The sequence below is a fragment of the Crotalus tigris genome, unplaced genomic scaffold (genome assembly GCF_016545835.1).
Source record: "Crotalus tigris isolate CLP2741 ecotype Arizona unplaced genomic scaffold, ASM1654583v1 scf7180000018783.1386937, whole genome shotgun sequence".
In the NCBI taxonomy this organism is placed as follows: Eukaryota; Metazoa; Chordata; class Lepidosauria; order Squamata; family Viperidae; genus Crotalus; species Crotalus tigris.
In genome coordinates, this window is record NW_024097198.1 from 892,517 (window position 1) to 908,023 (window position 15,507).

Here is a 15,507-nt window from a genome sequence, read left to right on the forward strand (position 1 = left end):
AAAATGTCATACTGTAGTTAGTTACTATTGCAAATTTCCTATACATTTCCAAACCAGAGGCTACTACAGGTTGGCAACTTCACAGGGCTAATAAAAGCACAAATGTCTTGGACAAGTCGAATCCATTCAGAGGGAGACGATGGATCCTGAACTGGATAACATTTGGGATACAAGATTAAAACCCAACTTAAAACCCAAGCTATGACTGAGTGCTATAAATACAGGATGGTCCATGCCAGGTTTCCTCTCTTCTTTTGTCATGTTTCAGCAAGTTGACCTCTTTGGGGCCTAGAAGCTGCTTTCTTGGATGGGAGCAAATGCTTGCTAAAACGAATGAATGAATCCAATCAATCAATCGATCAATCAGTCCAGAAGAGCAGGGTGTAGTACACAGGGTGTGGTCAAAAAGAACCAAGAAAGAGAGCTTCTTGCCTGCCATCTGAATATTTTTAGGACTTCTCTGCAGAAAATCCTCGACTTACAACAGTTTAGTATTTAGTGACCGCTCAGAGTTACAGCGGCACTGAAAAAAAGTGACTTAGGACCATTTCCCACACTTACGACTGTTGCAGCATTCCCGTGATCACGTGATCAAAATTCAGACATTTGGCAACTGACTCACATTTATGACGGTCGCCGTGTCCCAGGGTCACCTTGATCCCCTTTTGTGAACTTCGGACAAACAAAGTCAATGGAGGAAGCCAGATTCACTTAACAACCACGTTACTCACTTAACAACTGTGGCCAGCAAGGTTGTAAAATGGGGCAAAAGTCAGTTAACAACTGTCTCGCTTAGCAAGAGAAAATTTGGGCACCGTTTGTGATTGTGAGTTCGAACGGCCTGCCTTGTCTTCCAGCAAACTTGTCTTCTGTTTTCTGGCACTCATAAGCAAAAACAAAAAACAACACCCCCCCCCCAAAACCAGTTGCCTTTCCTGATTAGTTACCATTAATTAACATCCATTCCAACAGATGTAAAACCAGCATTCCAGCTAAAGAGGTGCCTTAAGCTCCTTGCTCTTAAAAAAAAAAAAAAAAGGCTTATTCAATTTTCCAGGAGCAGTTTTGATTACTTTATGGACCCATTTTTAAATAATACATTGTCCCCCCCCACCCTTTGCTTTATTTCTAGGAGATATTTAATGCAGGGAAGGGTGAGGGTAGCACTTTCTTAAAAGGGCTCAGACTTAAACTGCAACTATTTTCTTTATTCTCTGGTTTTATTGCCATCTTATTACTGGTTTCCTGCTGGCTATTTCAGGCCCCGAAACGGAAGGAAAAGAGGCTCCATTTATTTCTCAGATCACTTTAAAAAAAATACCTGCCAAATTTCATTCCTTGGATATTGAATATCTAAATAAACACGTAAGCAGCCTGAAACTTTCCTATCTCTTTAATGGCTTTTGAAATAGCACAGGATGCTAAAAGTATCCGCTCTAGCTATTTTATCGTGATAGCAATCAGGTGCAATGAAAGATTAAGCATTTTTAAAAGGGTTTCTTCCCCCGTAACAGAAATGTTTGCCCTGAGTTTTATTAGCATAGTTTTTTGCAGAGGCCGTGCACATTAATCTTGTAAAAACAGAACAAGCTGGCAAAGGAAAATTTGGAGACAAAAATACACAGGCAGTTTAACTCCCACTCATTTGGCAAGCTAGTTCTTGAGTTTTCAAGAATTCTTCTTTTGATATGTGAAACAGTTCTTGGATTCTCACAGCAGAGTGAATCGGGACAACGGGCAATGAATAGGTTACGGGTGAACGTGTAATGGGAAACCATCATTGGTTTGTATCAACCCAGCCACCCTGTTTTGCTACATCAGAATGTGGGCTTAGAGAGCTACATGAACCCAGCAACTGAAGGGACGAGGACGTTTAAGAGTAGTGAAGAGCAGAAGGTCAACCTTTTGAGTTGAGACTCATGTTAAACGTTCATCCTGTCCTACATCAATCCTCTCTCTTTCCATTCTTCCACCAGTCATGGTGGGGAAAGAACATTCCTAGGACTTTCCTTGCAATGTTGTTGAAAGAACGCTGCAAGAGAATCAATGTAAGGATTAACAAGGACTGTGCAAATGTAATTGGAATGATAAAAATAACTTTGAACGGGGCAAAAACAAGGAGAGTCGCTCTAGAAGGTGAATAGAAGGTAAGTGAATCAGCTGAACAGTAGGACTTCTGTGTCTCTATCAAACATTGCAGTCACTTAGAAATTCACACACAGGTCTGTGTGCCTCCACCAACTCTTCTCCCTCTTGGCAAGACCCACATTTCCCCCTCTCCCTGGAGATTAACGAAAGTTGACCCAGAGGACAAGCCAGACGGTCAGTTCCAACCCAACATCCCCTCAAGAGAAAACCTCTCCTGACCTGGTCTCCGGTCTCCTTGCTGCCCAAGGACTGGTATTTCCGACCCAGATGGAGGAAGAAGGACCCATCCTGGAAGAACTTGGCAAAGCAGTGTCTGGCTCCCATCTTGGTGGGCAGAGTGGGAGCAGGCACAAGTGTGCGTGTGGGGGGAAACACAGCTCAAAAAGAAACTGCCCCAGCTACAGCTGCTGCTGTGAATTACTTTTTTGTTTCCTGGCTGAAAGGCTTAGATTCCCTCCTAGGCTGAGGAGGTGCATGGAAAGGTGAGCCGAGGGTGTTACCTGATACAGACACACAGCAACGCCCCGCCTACCATTCCGTAACAAGTGCCTGGGAGGGGCCAAATTCTTCTTCAGAACAGCTAACCTACCTGGACAGGTCCAGCCTGTGGAGGCTTAGCCTTCCCCCCAGGTCCTGGGAAAAGTGGCGTTGTATGTTTACAAGAGTATTAAAGTCCTGTCTGTTGTCCCAGGTCACAATTTGGGCTGAGCTCCTATTCTTGCGTAACCATTCATTCCTGCCAGTTTCTGCAACTGTGTCAGCTAATGCTGTAGGAGTTGCAAGCCCAAAACTGTGGTTAGTGTGTTTCTACATATGTAGGCAAAAACATTTGCAAAAATAGCTGGGTTCAACTATTGTAAAAATTGCATGCATTTTGGAATGGAGACCTATGTTTCTGTCCCTCTGAAAGGGCTGATGCCATTGACATCCCCTTATGCTCATAGTTCAGTTGTAATTTAAATTTAAATTTTTTTACAAATATTAAATAAATGTTCGTAGTGTTTCCAACAATGTTGGCTGGGGATTTCTGGGAGTTGAAGTTCATCTGATGAAAGTGGCCAAGTTTGAGAGGCACTGCTCTGCAAAAGGACCTTTTAAAAAATCCAGTCTAGGCTGACCTAACCTTTAGGAAAAAGTTCAGTGACTCTGCCTTCTCTGCCTTGATCTTTGCAGAGAAATATCCTCTGTTTGCATGAGTAATGTGTGTTTACAGAGCAGAACACAGCTAACACTGAGCAGAACAACTAGGGATCATAATTACCCCACTGGAAGGCTGCATCAGGAGCATTACACAATGGTCAAATCAACCGCCCTTTTTTCAGCTCTTCTAAAGCATTTTCTGTTGATTGATTTCTTCCATTCAAAGAGCTAAAACATGACACCAATTTTCCCCAAGTTGAAAAGAACATCCTTGTGTCACAGTCCGTAGATCCGTGTGTGAAAATTGCACAGCTGATAAATTCTTGTCCAGACGTGGAATAAAATAGCAGCTTTATGGAGGGTCACGTAACCTTGCAGACAAGAGTTCTCTAGTGTTCCATAAATGGTGTGGTGTTTTTTTTTTATCCCAAGTATCTGGAATTTGAGATTTGCAAAGGGATCCTGAAGATTTTTCTTGTTATTCTAGATTCTAGATCATCTATATTCTTGATCAGGGATGGAAACCAAGTTAAAACACTCTTGATTATGGTTTTTTTTTTTTTTAAAGCTTTGGCTTGAATGCCTCTCCCAAAGGACAACTCATCACCTTTTTACATCATGAGTTCTTCTAACTGTTCTTACCGTTAGGAAATCTGTATATAAATGGAGAGAAAAATAATCAAAACTCCATTGTTCTCCTGCCTCAGATGCAAAGTCACACTTCCTGTTTGAAGAAAGGCACTGTGGTCATACATGGTGCCTTCACTCCATCAAAGCACTTGAAAGGCAGGACAAGAAGCAACGAGTGGAAACTAATCAAGGAGAGAAGCAACCTAGAACTAAGGAGAAACTTCCTTACAGTGAGAACAATTCATCAGTGGAACAGCCTGCCTCCAGAAGCAGTAAATGCTCCAACACTGGAAGTTTTTAAGAAGAGACTGGACAGCCATTTGTCCGAAATGGTGTAGTAGGGTTTCCTGCCTGAGCAAGGGGTTGGACTGGATGACCTCCAAGGTCCCTTCCAACTTTACTACTATTACTAATATCCCATCTGTGCTACACACCAGAGCTTTCATTCATGCAGAGGTTTCAGTGATCAATATTAGTAAGGACACAATGGCTGAATTCTCCAAAGAACAAATTAAAAGCCAATGCTTTACATTGCCTTGTAAACCTCGTAATGCAACACTGCTAAAGTGTGGCGTTATAAGAAGAAGCCTGTCTTCTCCATCCTGCTTTTAACGATACGAATTGAAGACCATCTAACTCCTTTCCCTGGCAGTAAGTTTATTTGAGGCATATTGAAAAGAAATTCAAAATAATCTGGCAATGAACAGATTAAACATCTACATTCTCCTGGCTTTATTCTCACTTGGTTAGGGTTTATCCTTTGCCTATCCAATGTTCTTATTTTCCTTTTGAGATCACATATGACCAGTCCAAAGAATTCTTCTTGAATTAACCAAGGTGCTTCTGCGTTTGCTTCACGTATCCAAATCCATTGCTGGAACTGTGTCCTGCAAAACAACGGTTGGAAAAAATAAACAAGAGATAAAAATAGGACATCTAAGTTAATTTTGAGATTTTTTTTAGGAAATGGCAAGATGAACTAGCTCCTTTCCACTAAAACAATCTGATTTCCTGTCACATATTTGTTTGGCTCTCGTTTCCAGATTCCCCCCCTCCCCCAATATTCTGCCCTCAGACTAGCCCTCAGACTAGCCTCTTCAACCCAAGGATCTATTTCCTGCTTATTATGGTAAGATGGAATGTTGAAGGATTATTTGAAGGTAGTCCTTGACTTACAAGCACAATTGGAACCAGGATTTCTGTCGTAAGTTGAATCGGACACAATGTTACAATCATTTTTTACGATAGTCATTAAGTGAATCCGTAGTTGGCAAGCGAACACTACAGTTGTAAGTGTGAATCCATTCTTCTGAATAGGTGCCAAAAATTGGCAGAAAAGGTGCTGAATAGTGATCACTGGGACACTGTAGCTGGTTGTAAGTGTGAGCTGGTTGCCAAGTGCCCGACTTGTGATGGTGTAATAATGGGGATGTGTGATGGTCATAAATGCGAGGACCAATCGTAAGGAGTTTTTTTTCCAGCACTGTTGTAACTTTGAACATCAAACATTCAACAAATGGTAATAAATTGAGGATCACCTATATCAACAACCCTTCTAGATCCATGTTCTTCAAATTGCTGCTCCTCAGAAATATGATTTAATCATGATCTGCCTTTTTAGTGCTGGAACTTACCAAAATAGTCCTTGTAGTATTTGGGTCTTAGATTCCATCCATCTGGAGAAGGAAAAAGAAATATCAACTGAGGGAAGCTTAAGTATCTTCACAAGTGACCATGTGGCACAGCTTACAAGCATAGTGAGCATTCTTTTCTTCAAATTGCTTCAAAAAGGAAATGACAAAATTTTGTTGTGAACCACCCACGGGATACTAGCTGTGCTAGTTGTGAGACAAGGTTGCACAGAAGCATTTCTGGCCTCTGGAAACCAAGAAACCTGGAGAATTATAGCAAGAAACAGCATTGTTTTATTTTAGTGTTTGCATCAACTTCCAAAGGTAATTCCACACCTGGATCTATCTAAATTATGAAATGTGGAGACAGGGCAAAAATGGGCTTCCTCAACTTTTTCTACATCTTAGGTCCAGTTCTTCTTCTCCACCACCTCTTCTAGGACAACTTTTAGTGAACACAACTTCTCCACCTCTGTCTTCTGCAAGAAATCCTTATGAATGTGATTTTAAGGTACTATCTTGTGTGGCCATGATTTATGGGCTCAGATGCTTCACATTCATGCCAATAACTCACCGGAGTTCCCGCGTAGCTTGATGCACTGGCCCTGGTTGGGGATGCCCTCGGCGGCATTCCCAGGATGGATGATGTGGCATTCAAATCCTGTTGGACAGTGCAGGGGGTCATCTCCATCCTCAGTGGTGCTGCATGTTTCAGCTATGGAAACAAACATCTCAAGATCAATGAAGGTCCATCATGGCACGTTGGGGCTACTACTGCTGTGGTTCTACTACTCTACCTTGTAGGACTTCTTCTGGTCCATCCAGGAGCCAGCCATTTCCACCCAACCAGCGAGGTTTGGGCTGAATCAGCCAATCTAAAACTTTTCAATGAAAAATATCTCTTATTATGAAGAAGAAGCATCAATAAAGGAGAACATTTGTAGCTCAGGGTTGAAATGAGGGGTCCTTGGTGCTCTCTGAGCTTGGTGGTTTTCTTGCAGACCTTTCATTACCCAAACTCGGTAACATCATCAACATCAACTAGATTAGCCCTGATGATGTTACCTAGTTTGGTAATGATACGTCTGCAAGAAAATAACCAAGTTCAGAGAGCACCAAGGAAGAAGAAGCTTTTAACAAGATGAAGAGAAGAGACCATGCCAGTGGGTCACACCATGCTGTAACCATGGTTTGATGATCTATGCCATGCTAATGGTTCCTGTTCCTGTGCATCTTTCATCCCTTTTGTAGAATCCCATAATACTGTAGCATCTTGGAGAACAACTAGGTCTACCAGCTTAAAGAGATGCTTCCATCTATCTTACACCCATCCTGGTGAAGGACTTACAAGAACACTTTTTTTTTAAAAAAAAGCAACATCCAAGACCTTTGTTTTGGGACATAGCAACAGTTGCAAGGATCCCATCGGCCAAGTGTCCTTTGGACCTACGGTGATAGCATCTCCAGCATGAGCTATTATGGCCTGATTTACCTGGGGGTGGTGGCACTGATTCTAAACAGGCATAGATACATCCATTATAGCAACAGCGTTTGTGCTTCTCGCATTCAGAGTCCGACCGACAGCTGGGAGCTTCACATGCTCGTTCTGGTAAGGTCTGTGATGGTGGTGGACACCGGTCATTCTTCTGGTAGTGTGCACTATGGGGATGAAGAGAGTCCTCATAATCCTGGAAGAAAGTAGATCTTTTTACTCGATCCTCTTTCAGCATTTTTCAGACACATTCTCCCATCCTTTTCTATCAGACTTACTACACACCTGTTCACCTTTGCAACCTGACAGATTGTTCAACGTTTTCACCAACCGAGGAATAGAAAGCTTGCAGGGAGACAATGCTTTTTCTTCTGAAAGATTTTGAGAATTGTGTCTAATGCTTAGATATTCCACAAGGTGGCACTGGCTGGCAAGGACAATTTGGCAGAGCCCTCGGCTTGCGGAGGGCTCCATACCGAAACTGACCCATCCCCGGTTCTTGAGAAGTGGAAAACACCAGAATGCAGATTAAATTTCATATGTTTGCCAAAGGAGATGACTGACGTTTATTGATTTTTAGCAGTATTTGCAATTGGGGAACAAATCAACAGATTGAGGATGATCTGCAAACTCTCACCCAACATGAGCAGGGCAAGTTGTTATATCTAAACATGGCGCAAACTCCACACTCACACTAGCACTGATGATGTTGCCTAGTTGGGTAATGAAATGTCTGCAAGCAAACCACCAAGCTCAGACAGCATCGAGGACTCACAAAAATTGTATCCTGATGAGAATTTACCTGGTACAAATTCTTTGAAACAAATATGTGGTCACTAAGCCCAGAGAGCCCTAAGGACCCCACAGTTCTCCTCTCCTCCTCCTCCCCCCTTGTAGCACTAATAATGTTACCTAGTTTGGTAATGAAATGTCTGCAAGAAACATCTGCAAGAAAACATCTGCAAGAGAGCACCAAGAACCCCATAATTGTTGTCATCGTTCTCCTCCTCCTCCTCCTCCTTCCTGCAGGAGGAGGAGAAGGAGGATTGTGGGGTCCTTGTTGCTCTCCACGTTTGGTGGTTTTCTTGCAGACGCTTCATTACCCAACTAGATAATGAAACAATTTGCATTGCTCCCAAATGCAAATACTGCTAGCACTCCCTTCTTCCACTGATGATGTTACCTAGCTGGGTCATGAAATGCCTGGAAAAAAACCTCCCAGCTCAGAGAGCACCAAGGACCCCGCAGTTCAACCCTGAGATACAGGTATTCCCTTCTATTGATAATTGGTCTGTTCTTACTTGTTCTCTCGCCTCTTTTGTGGCAAAAGGTCATGCTAAGTTAAAATCTTTCAATCAGGAGCAAGGGTCTCTTGTTTGCCCCCCCCCGAATGGCGCCAACATCTTCAAGGTCAGGTCACTAAATTTGACTTCACAGCTTTCTCCTACTTTGGCCCACATTCTCTACTAATTAACCAGAGGCATCCTGAGTATTTTTGCTAGCTCAGGGATACGTGGATGACATGTCACCAGGAATAAAAGTCCTTTCAAAAGGATTATTGCTAATCTTTTCAGATGAGAAAGATTATATCCTGCAGAGCCTGGGCACACACTCAATTTAGAGGAACATTATTCCTATTAGATTGGGCAATTCCTCCAAGCGATGTGAGCAGACGTTTTTACCCAGCACATGTAAAATAACATCCAAGCACACATTTTTGAATTTGCTGTGGTTCAACAACCTTCCCTTCAGGTGAATTTCCTATAACTCTCATCATCCTGGAGTGAAACAGGCTGGAGAAGATTTTAGCGTTGCAAGAACGTTGCCAAATGGCCTTATTTGTACATTCCTTCTTTATTCTGTGATCTCTCCAGCTGCCCTTGGCCTCTGAAATTTAATCCTTTCAGAACAATTTTAAATTTAGAGACTGTACAATTCTCTAAGTAGCTGAGAAGTGTTTTTCACAACTTTAGTATTTATGGAAAAATTATCTGGAAAAGCTTCAGAAACATCTCTGCTGCATCTTGCAACTCACAATGTTATGATAGGAAGGAAAATTCTAGGGTCTATATCAGCAGCCCCCAAATGTGGCAATTTCAAGACTTGGGGACTTCAACTCCCAGACTAAAACATAGGACTTAGGTTTGGCTAGTCTAAAGAAAAGAAGGACTAGGGGTGATGTGATATGAGCCGAGGTGGCGCAGCAGTTAGAGTGCAGTACTGCAGGCCACTTTAGCTGACCGTGTTCAGCAGGTCAGCGGTTCAAATCTCTCCGGCTCAAGTTGACTCAGCCTTCCATCCTTCCGGGGTAGGTAAAATGAGGACCCAGATTGTTGGGGGCAATGTAAATATATATATACATTGCTTACTGGTGTACACCGCTTAGAGAGTGCTTGCACTTAAAGCGGTATATAAGTCTCATAAATAAATAAAATAAATAAATAGCAGGATTCTAGTATTTGAGGGGCTGCCACAAAGAAAAGGGAGTCAAAATTATTCTCCAAAGAACCAGAGGGCAGGACAAGAAACAATGGGTGGAAACTAATCAAAGAGAGAAGCAATCTGGAATTAAGGAGAAACTTCCTAACAGTGAGAACAATTAACCAGTGGAACAGAAGTTGCTTTCAGAAGTTATGGGTGCTCCAACATTGGAGGCTTTTAAGAAGGGACAATCACTTGTCTCAAATGGTATAGGGTCTCCTGCTTGAGCAGGAGGTTGGACTGGAAGACCTCCAAGGTTCTATTCTGTTCTGTTCTGTTCTGTTCCGTTCCGTTCCATTCCATGTACATTTCAAGTGACAACAAAGTTCTATTCCACTCCACTCCACTCTACTGCATTCCATTCCATTCCATTCCACTCCACTCCATTACACTCCACTCCACTCCACTCTACTCTACTCTACTCTACTCTCCTTAGCCAGCCATTTAAGTCCACAAATCTAGAAATTGTCAAGTTTGGAAGTCCCCAGTCTATAATTACAGGTAGTCCTTGACCTATGATTATTTGTTTAGTGACTGTTCGAAGTTACGACAGTGCTGAAAAAAGTGACTTATGGCCAATGCTCACACTTAATCTTAGTGTCACAGTGTCCCTGGAGTCACGTAAATGCAATTTGGACTATTGGCCACTGGCTTGCACTTAAGGCAATTGCAGTATTCTGCAATCACAGGATTGCTGTTTTTCAACCTTCCTAGCCGGCTTCCAACAAGCAAGTCAACACGGAAAGGCGGCAGGTGGCTTTAAGGACTGCAGCGATTCGCTTAATGACAACGGGAAGAAAAGGTCATCAATTGGGTGTGGTCATATGGGGCTTCTCTTCAGGACTCCCGTTAACTTGGTTAATCTATGAAAGTTAATCCTAGAGTCTGCCACTAGGGGTCTCCCTTTGCATCTTTGTTAATATTGTAGAAACTAAGCAGGCTGAGGAATAATCAATGCACCATCAAAAAGCATCCATGTACTCACCCATTCAATAGAATTTCTGTTATTTATGTATACAGATCTAAAATAAACTAGATTCTCCAGAAAAAATCCCCTCAAATGTTCTTTTTGGGTTCGGTGGAGAACACCGTTCCTCCACTTTCCACACACACACACACCCCTCTCTCTGTTTTTAAAAAAGTTTTTGTTCTTGAAAATTCTCAGGGCTTCTTGTTACAAAGGGAGGAAACAGTCTTTCAAAGAAACAGCGATAAAAACACCTCGGCATTTTAACCTCAAACAATTCTCCAGGCATTTTGGGACTGAGTCCCTTGGGATTGGGCGGCGTATAAAAATAAATAAATAAATAAATAAATAAATAAATAAATAAATAAACTTCCACCTGCTCCATAGTTGGTTTCCTCCCTTGGGAAACCAACTCCACCCAGCGTCCCACCGTTCTGGGTTGGTGACACAGCTTCCTTAAGGCTCCCCAAGAATCAGCTTGGAGCCTCTTTGAGATTGGGTCTTGGGAAGATGTGTGAAGAACTTCACAGAGACTGTTGTAAACAGTCTGTTCCATTCCATTCATCTGTTCTATTCTATTCTATTCTATTCTATTCTATTCAATAGAATAGAATAGAATAGAATAGAATAGAATAGAACAGATGAATGGAATAGAATAGAATAGAATAGAATAGAATAGAATAGAATAGAATAGAATAGAATAGAATAGAATAGAATAGAATAGAATAGATGAATGGAATGGAACGGAACAGAACAGAACAGAACAGAATAGAATAGAATAGACGAATGGAATGGAATGGAATAGAATAGAATAGAATAGAATGACAGAGGTGGAAGGGACTTTGGAGGTCTTCTGCTCCAACCCCCTGCTCAGACTGACCCATATTAAGAAGATATATATGTGTCTGCAAAGTAGATGGCAGCCACAAGCCATGTGTAATAATAAAATGAGTTAGCATTTTAGGCATCACAAACTTTTGGATGGATTGATTATTGGCTATCTCTTTGCCAATATTAGTAAACTGTTCTCCTAAGAAGAATTCCATTCTATTCTGCAGTTTCAGAATCAGAATGAACACATACTTCAGAATAAGTTTCTCTCTGATTCTCTTAGGATTTATATTTGAAGAAATATGTATTGTGTTGATACATATTTAACTTCTGCAACATTAAAACAGTCCAGAAAGCATATAAAGGTAAGAATTCAGTTATTGAAGCTATCAAAACACTCATCCATAAATTAAAAGCACAATAAATGCACCATAACCCGGTGTATAATTAAACTATAGTTCAACTTGGGCAAGTAAGGAAAAGAAATCACAAATTATCACCCTAAATTCCACAACTATTACTTTTTTTTAATTGAATAGGCTAAGATAATTAGCAGCGTAGTTAATTAAAAAGAGAAATGTAAAGCATTACAGCAGAGAAGATACTTAGCTGCTATCCACTTACATACTTATATCTAAGTACATAAGTGGATAGAGAAAATGTATCAAGCTGGCATCCTGTTCCTTTGTGGAAACAGAAAAAATGAAATAAAAAGAAAAAAAATGCACTTCTTTAAGGGGGTCTTTGCTTGATTAGACCACATCACTTTGGGCAGAGAATATTTATCCAGATGTGTGCCAAACAACAAAACTCTACACAAGCCAGAAGCACTTAAGTTTTGTTAAACTCTCTGGGTTTTTAAGATTTGGCACAGAGAAAAGGTATGATGAGCAAAGACTTGATGGGGATGGAAAGTCCAATGAATTCAGAACTTTTGAAGACAGATGTTGACAGAGTTTAGCCAAGTGTGGAAGCTTCTAATCATTGGAGAGAAAACTGAAAGACTTGCGAGTTTTCTTTCCTTCAAAGACTTGCAAACCACCTTGAAGCCTAACCGTAAACCCAACACCCCATGCATATTGTTACACCTTCAGCAGAAAGTTGGACTAAGTGACCTTAGAGGATTCCAGCAACGGGCTATAGTTCTACCATTCCCTTTTCTTGATTGGCAGCTTTTACTTACGTCGTACTTCTCCACCAGCTTCAGTTGTCTTCTCCAGCGCCTCTTTGCATAGTTCCAGGGCGGGTAGAGCAGAAACACCAGGCATAAAGTAGTTGTAAAGAACGTGGTGCAAAAATGCAGTTTGCCTCCCATTCTACCTTCACCTCCAGCTGTCTTTTGGCACCCTATCAACAACAACAAGAACAAATGAAAATGAAAATTGCAAACTCCCTCGTGGAGGATGAAATTTGCTTCAGATTTCTTTGCGGGAGAAAAGAGAAAAGAAAGACAGGCTGAAATGTTCCCTCCCAGACAGTTTGTCCTTAAAAGGGTTCAAGTCTGGGACCAGAAAGGATGCTGCTGCCTTGCCAATACGTTTCTTGCTCCAAGTTGGATCCCTTTCTCCAATCTTGCGATTGCTCCCAAGTGGAGTCCCCCACCTTTCACCGTCACTCAACTTTCTAAGGAAAGATTATTTTTAGACCTTTGTCTGAACATCTGGCTCTCCTAAAGGACCCACAGAGAATGAGAGCAAGAGAGAGGGAGGGGGCCATTCAAATCAAGACGGGGAGAAAGGATCGGATGTCAGCTGCTGTGAGCGAAGAAAAGGAGAAAGCTGGGAAAATAATAATAAGGATGTGATAAAATGCTCTCCAAGGAACAGGAAGGACATGTTGGAGCAAACAGCTTTTCCAGACAAGTCCATCACAGCTGTTAAGGACCTTTTCTTCTTCCTAATTTGCTTTTATTTTATTTTATTTTATTTGAGAGAGAGAGTGAGAGAGAGAAAGAGAGAGAGAGAGGTATAACCCTTTTATTTTATTTCACGTTGTGGGGTAGCCAAAGACTTTTGAAAATCTTAGAGTCCTGCAAGGAATCCAGAAGACTTTTTTTTATCATCTTCTGGTTGGGCCAGAAAACACCAGGGAGAATCAGAAATGGTTGGAATAACCATTTCCAAGAAACAGGAATAAAATCAAACCTAGCTAAAACCAAACAGCACTGGGTTGATTTCTATATTTTTATTTGCACTTCTGATGTGCTTTTAATAATGCATCTGTGTCAAGAAAAATCCTAATCTCAGACAGACAAGGAACAAATCTCTCTTTATACAGATAGTCCTCACTTAGCAACTGCTTTGGACAACAACTGTTCACATTTATGACGATGATGAAAAAAACCCACTTTGTGATCGATCCATTGATTTACTACCTTGGCAGGTCTATAAAGCAAAGGAGAACTGAAGTAAGATCATAAGCACAGTCATATTAACACTTAACAACTGCTTTGCTTAACAGCCTAATTGTTGGTTCCAGTTGTAGCCGCTAAATTTAGATTCCCTCTATTATTAAGCACTTATTATTGTATTATTTTTTTTTGCTGTTTTCTTTCGGTTGGTTTGTAATCTTTTGCTTGTCTCCCAGCTGGTGAGATAGGTCATTATATAACTCAGTTTAACAAACAAAGTTGATAACATTTTAGCATTTACTTGATAAAACAACAATTGATAACATGGGGGGGGGGGCAGTCAAGCTGTATCAGCCCAGTTCACCTCAGATGATTTTTTGTGGAGCTTGTAAAACAAAGCAAAATCTCTCAGTGGAAGCTTCCTTTGAGCTCCTGGGGAAAAAAGTGTGTTTTATATGCATCAAAGCAACATGGTGTGGAAGGATTTTATCAGCAGTGGCACCAAGTTAGGGAACGTGCATTTGGCCTTTTGCTCCCATATAAATGGCCAGTTGAAAGTATCTTCCTAATATTCACAAGATTCTTTTTTTCTCGACATGTATACATGTATACATCCAAACTAGACTATGTTTCCCTGTGTTATATATGTGTATGTGTGTGTGGTTATATGCATAATCTTGGTCACATTTATGTTGTGTATATTGGAGGTGGTTATCCTTTGAGAGCTGAATGCAATGAAATTTCATTTTAATGTATGCTGATTAATGTACATTTAAAGGGAAAATAAAGTTCTATTCTAATTCTAATTCCACCTTCTTGTGCTGGACTTCTATTCATGCCAGGTGCAACAGATCAAATCCACACGTGAAGATCCAATTAAATTGATTATTGCTACTGATGCCTATGCATGGGAATATTCTCAGCCAACAGTTGACATCTGTTTGGAGTTAGATATGGACCTACAGAATTCAAGGGAAGTTGGAGTTAACCTGCTTATGGTTATGTAGGAATTCTAGGCTGATCCCTTGTTTAACCTCCAGGTTTTGCCACTCCTTCTCCTACATATTGGCACTGCAGATCTCTCTGTCTCATCTGCCACTCCTACATCTTGACACGTATTATGATGTCTGGATTTAGGCTGGTTGTGATAGTTGGACTCCAAATATGGATGCCTAGCAAACAGCACAAAGAGCATATAAGGAACAGCTACTGGAATTGGGTATATCTAGTTTAATGAAGAGAAGGACGAGGGGGGAAAAGATAGCAGTGTTCCAATATCTCAGGGGCTGCCCCAAAGAAGAAGGAGTCCAGCTATTCTCCAAAGCGCCTGAAGGCAGGACAAGAAGCAACAGATGGAAACTAACCAAGGAGAGAAGCAACCTAGAACTAAGGAGAAATTTCCTGACAGTGAGAACAATTAACCAGTGGAACAACCTGCCTCCAGAAGCGGTGAATGCTCCAACGCTGGAAGTTTTTAAGAAGAGACTGGACAGCCATTTGTCTGAAATGGTATAGGGTTTCCTGCCTGAGCAGGGGGTTCCAACTTTATTATTATTATTGTTGTTGTTGTTGTCGTCGTCATCATCATCATCATCATCATCATCATCATCATCATCATCATCCAGCTACATAATCTTGTTTTGGGCACCTCATGTAGAAAGTAGCAGCAGGAGCAGCACTACAGGAAGACCATTGCTGTCAGGACTTTGCAACATCACACTAATCAGTCACCCGTAACCAAGCACAAAACATGTTGGTCACTGACGCCTCTTGGGGATTGGTTCAAAGACCTCCCAGGTTCCTCGTCTAATGAAATGGGGAAAGTGCTTTTTGGAAG

General features: G+C 41.3%; 2 protein-coding genes across 3 annotated transcripts in view; both read right to left on the reverse strand.

Moving 5' to 3' along the window:
• The window catches only part of ATP2C2 (ATPase secretory pathway Ca2+ transporting 2), a 31,107-nt gene extending 28,478 nt beyond the window's left edge, over nucleotides 1–2,629 (reverse strand). The window contains exon 1 of the mRNA XM_039356021.1: nucleotides 2,368–2,629. Coding sequence (XP_039211955.1) covers nucleotides 2,368–2,472 — 105 coding nt within the window. The 5' untranslated portion in view covers nucleotides 2,473–2,629. The remainder of the gene's footprint in view (nucleotides 1–2,367) is intronic.
• Nucleotides 2,630–4,558: 1,929 nt separating this feature from the next.
• Nucleotides 4,559–14,411, reverse strand: WFDC1 (WAP four-disulfide core domain 1). Of its 2 annotated transcripts, none has more exons than XM_039356039.1 (7): nucleotides 12,967–14,411; nucleotides 12,504–12,667; nucleotides 7,042–7,237; nucleotides 6,347–6,430; nucleotides 6,124–6,264; nucleotides 5,553–5,594; nucleotides 4,559–4,805 (listed from the first exon to the last, which is right to left on the reverse strand). In XM_039356039.1, exons 1-7 carry the CDS (start codon nucleotides 13,034–13,036, stop codon nucleotides 4,747–4,749), a joined length of 756 nt encoding a protein of 251 aa, XP_039211973.1. In that variant the 5' UTR covers nucleotides 13,037–14,411; the 3' UTR covers nucleotides 4,559–4,746. The 2 variants fall into 2 exon arrangements, with proteins under 2 accessions (XP_039211973.1, XP_039211974.1); XM_039356040.1 differs by lacking the exon at nucleotides 12,967–14,411 and adding an exon at nucleotides 12,858–12,913.
• Between the last annotated feature and the right edge of the window lie 1,096 nt (nucleotides 14,412–15,507).

Bases quoted from the DNA above. Each gene is read 5' to 3' on its own strand.
- WFDC1 (XM_039356039.1), bottom strand. From the start codon at position 13,036: ATGGCCCCCTCCCTCTCTCTTGCTCTCATTCTCTGTGGGTCCTTTAGG. The intron at 6,265-6,346 runs GTAGAGTAGTAG...TTGTTTCCATAG, and splicing joins ACCAGAAGAAGTCCTACAAG to CTGAAACATGCAGCACCACT. The intron at 4,806-5,552 runs GTAAGTTCCAGC...GTTGTTTTGCAG, and splicing joins ATACTACAAGGACTATTTTG to GACACAGTTCCAGCAATGGA.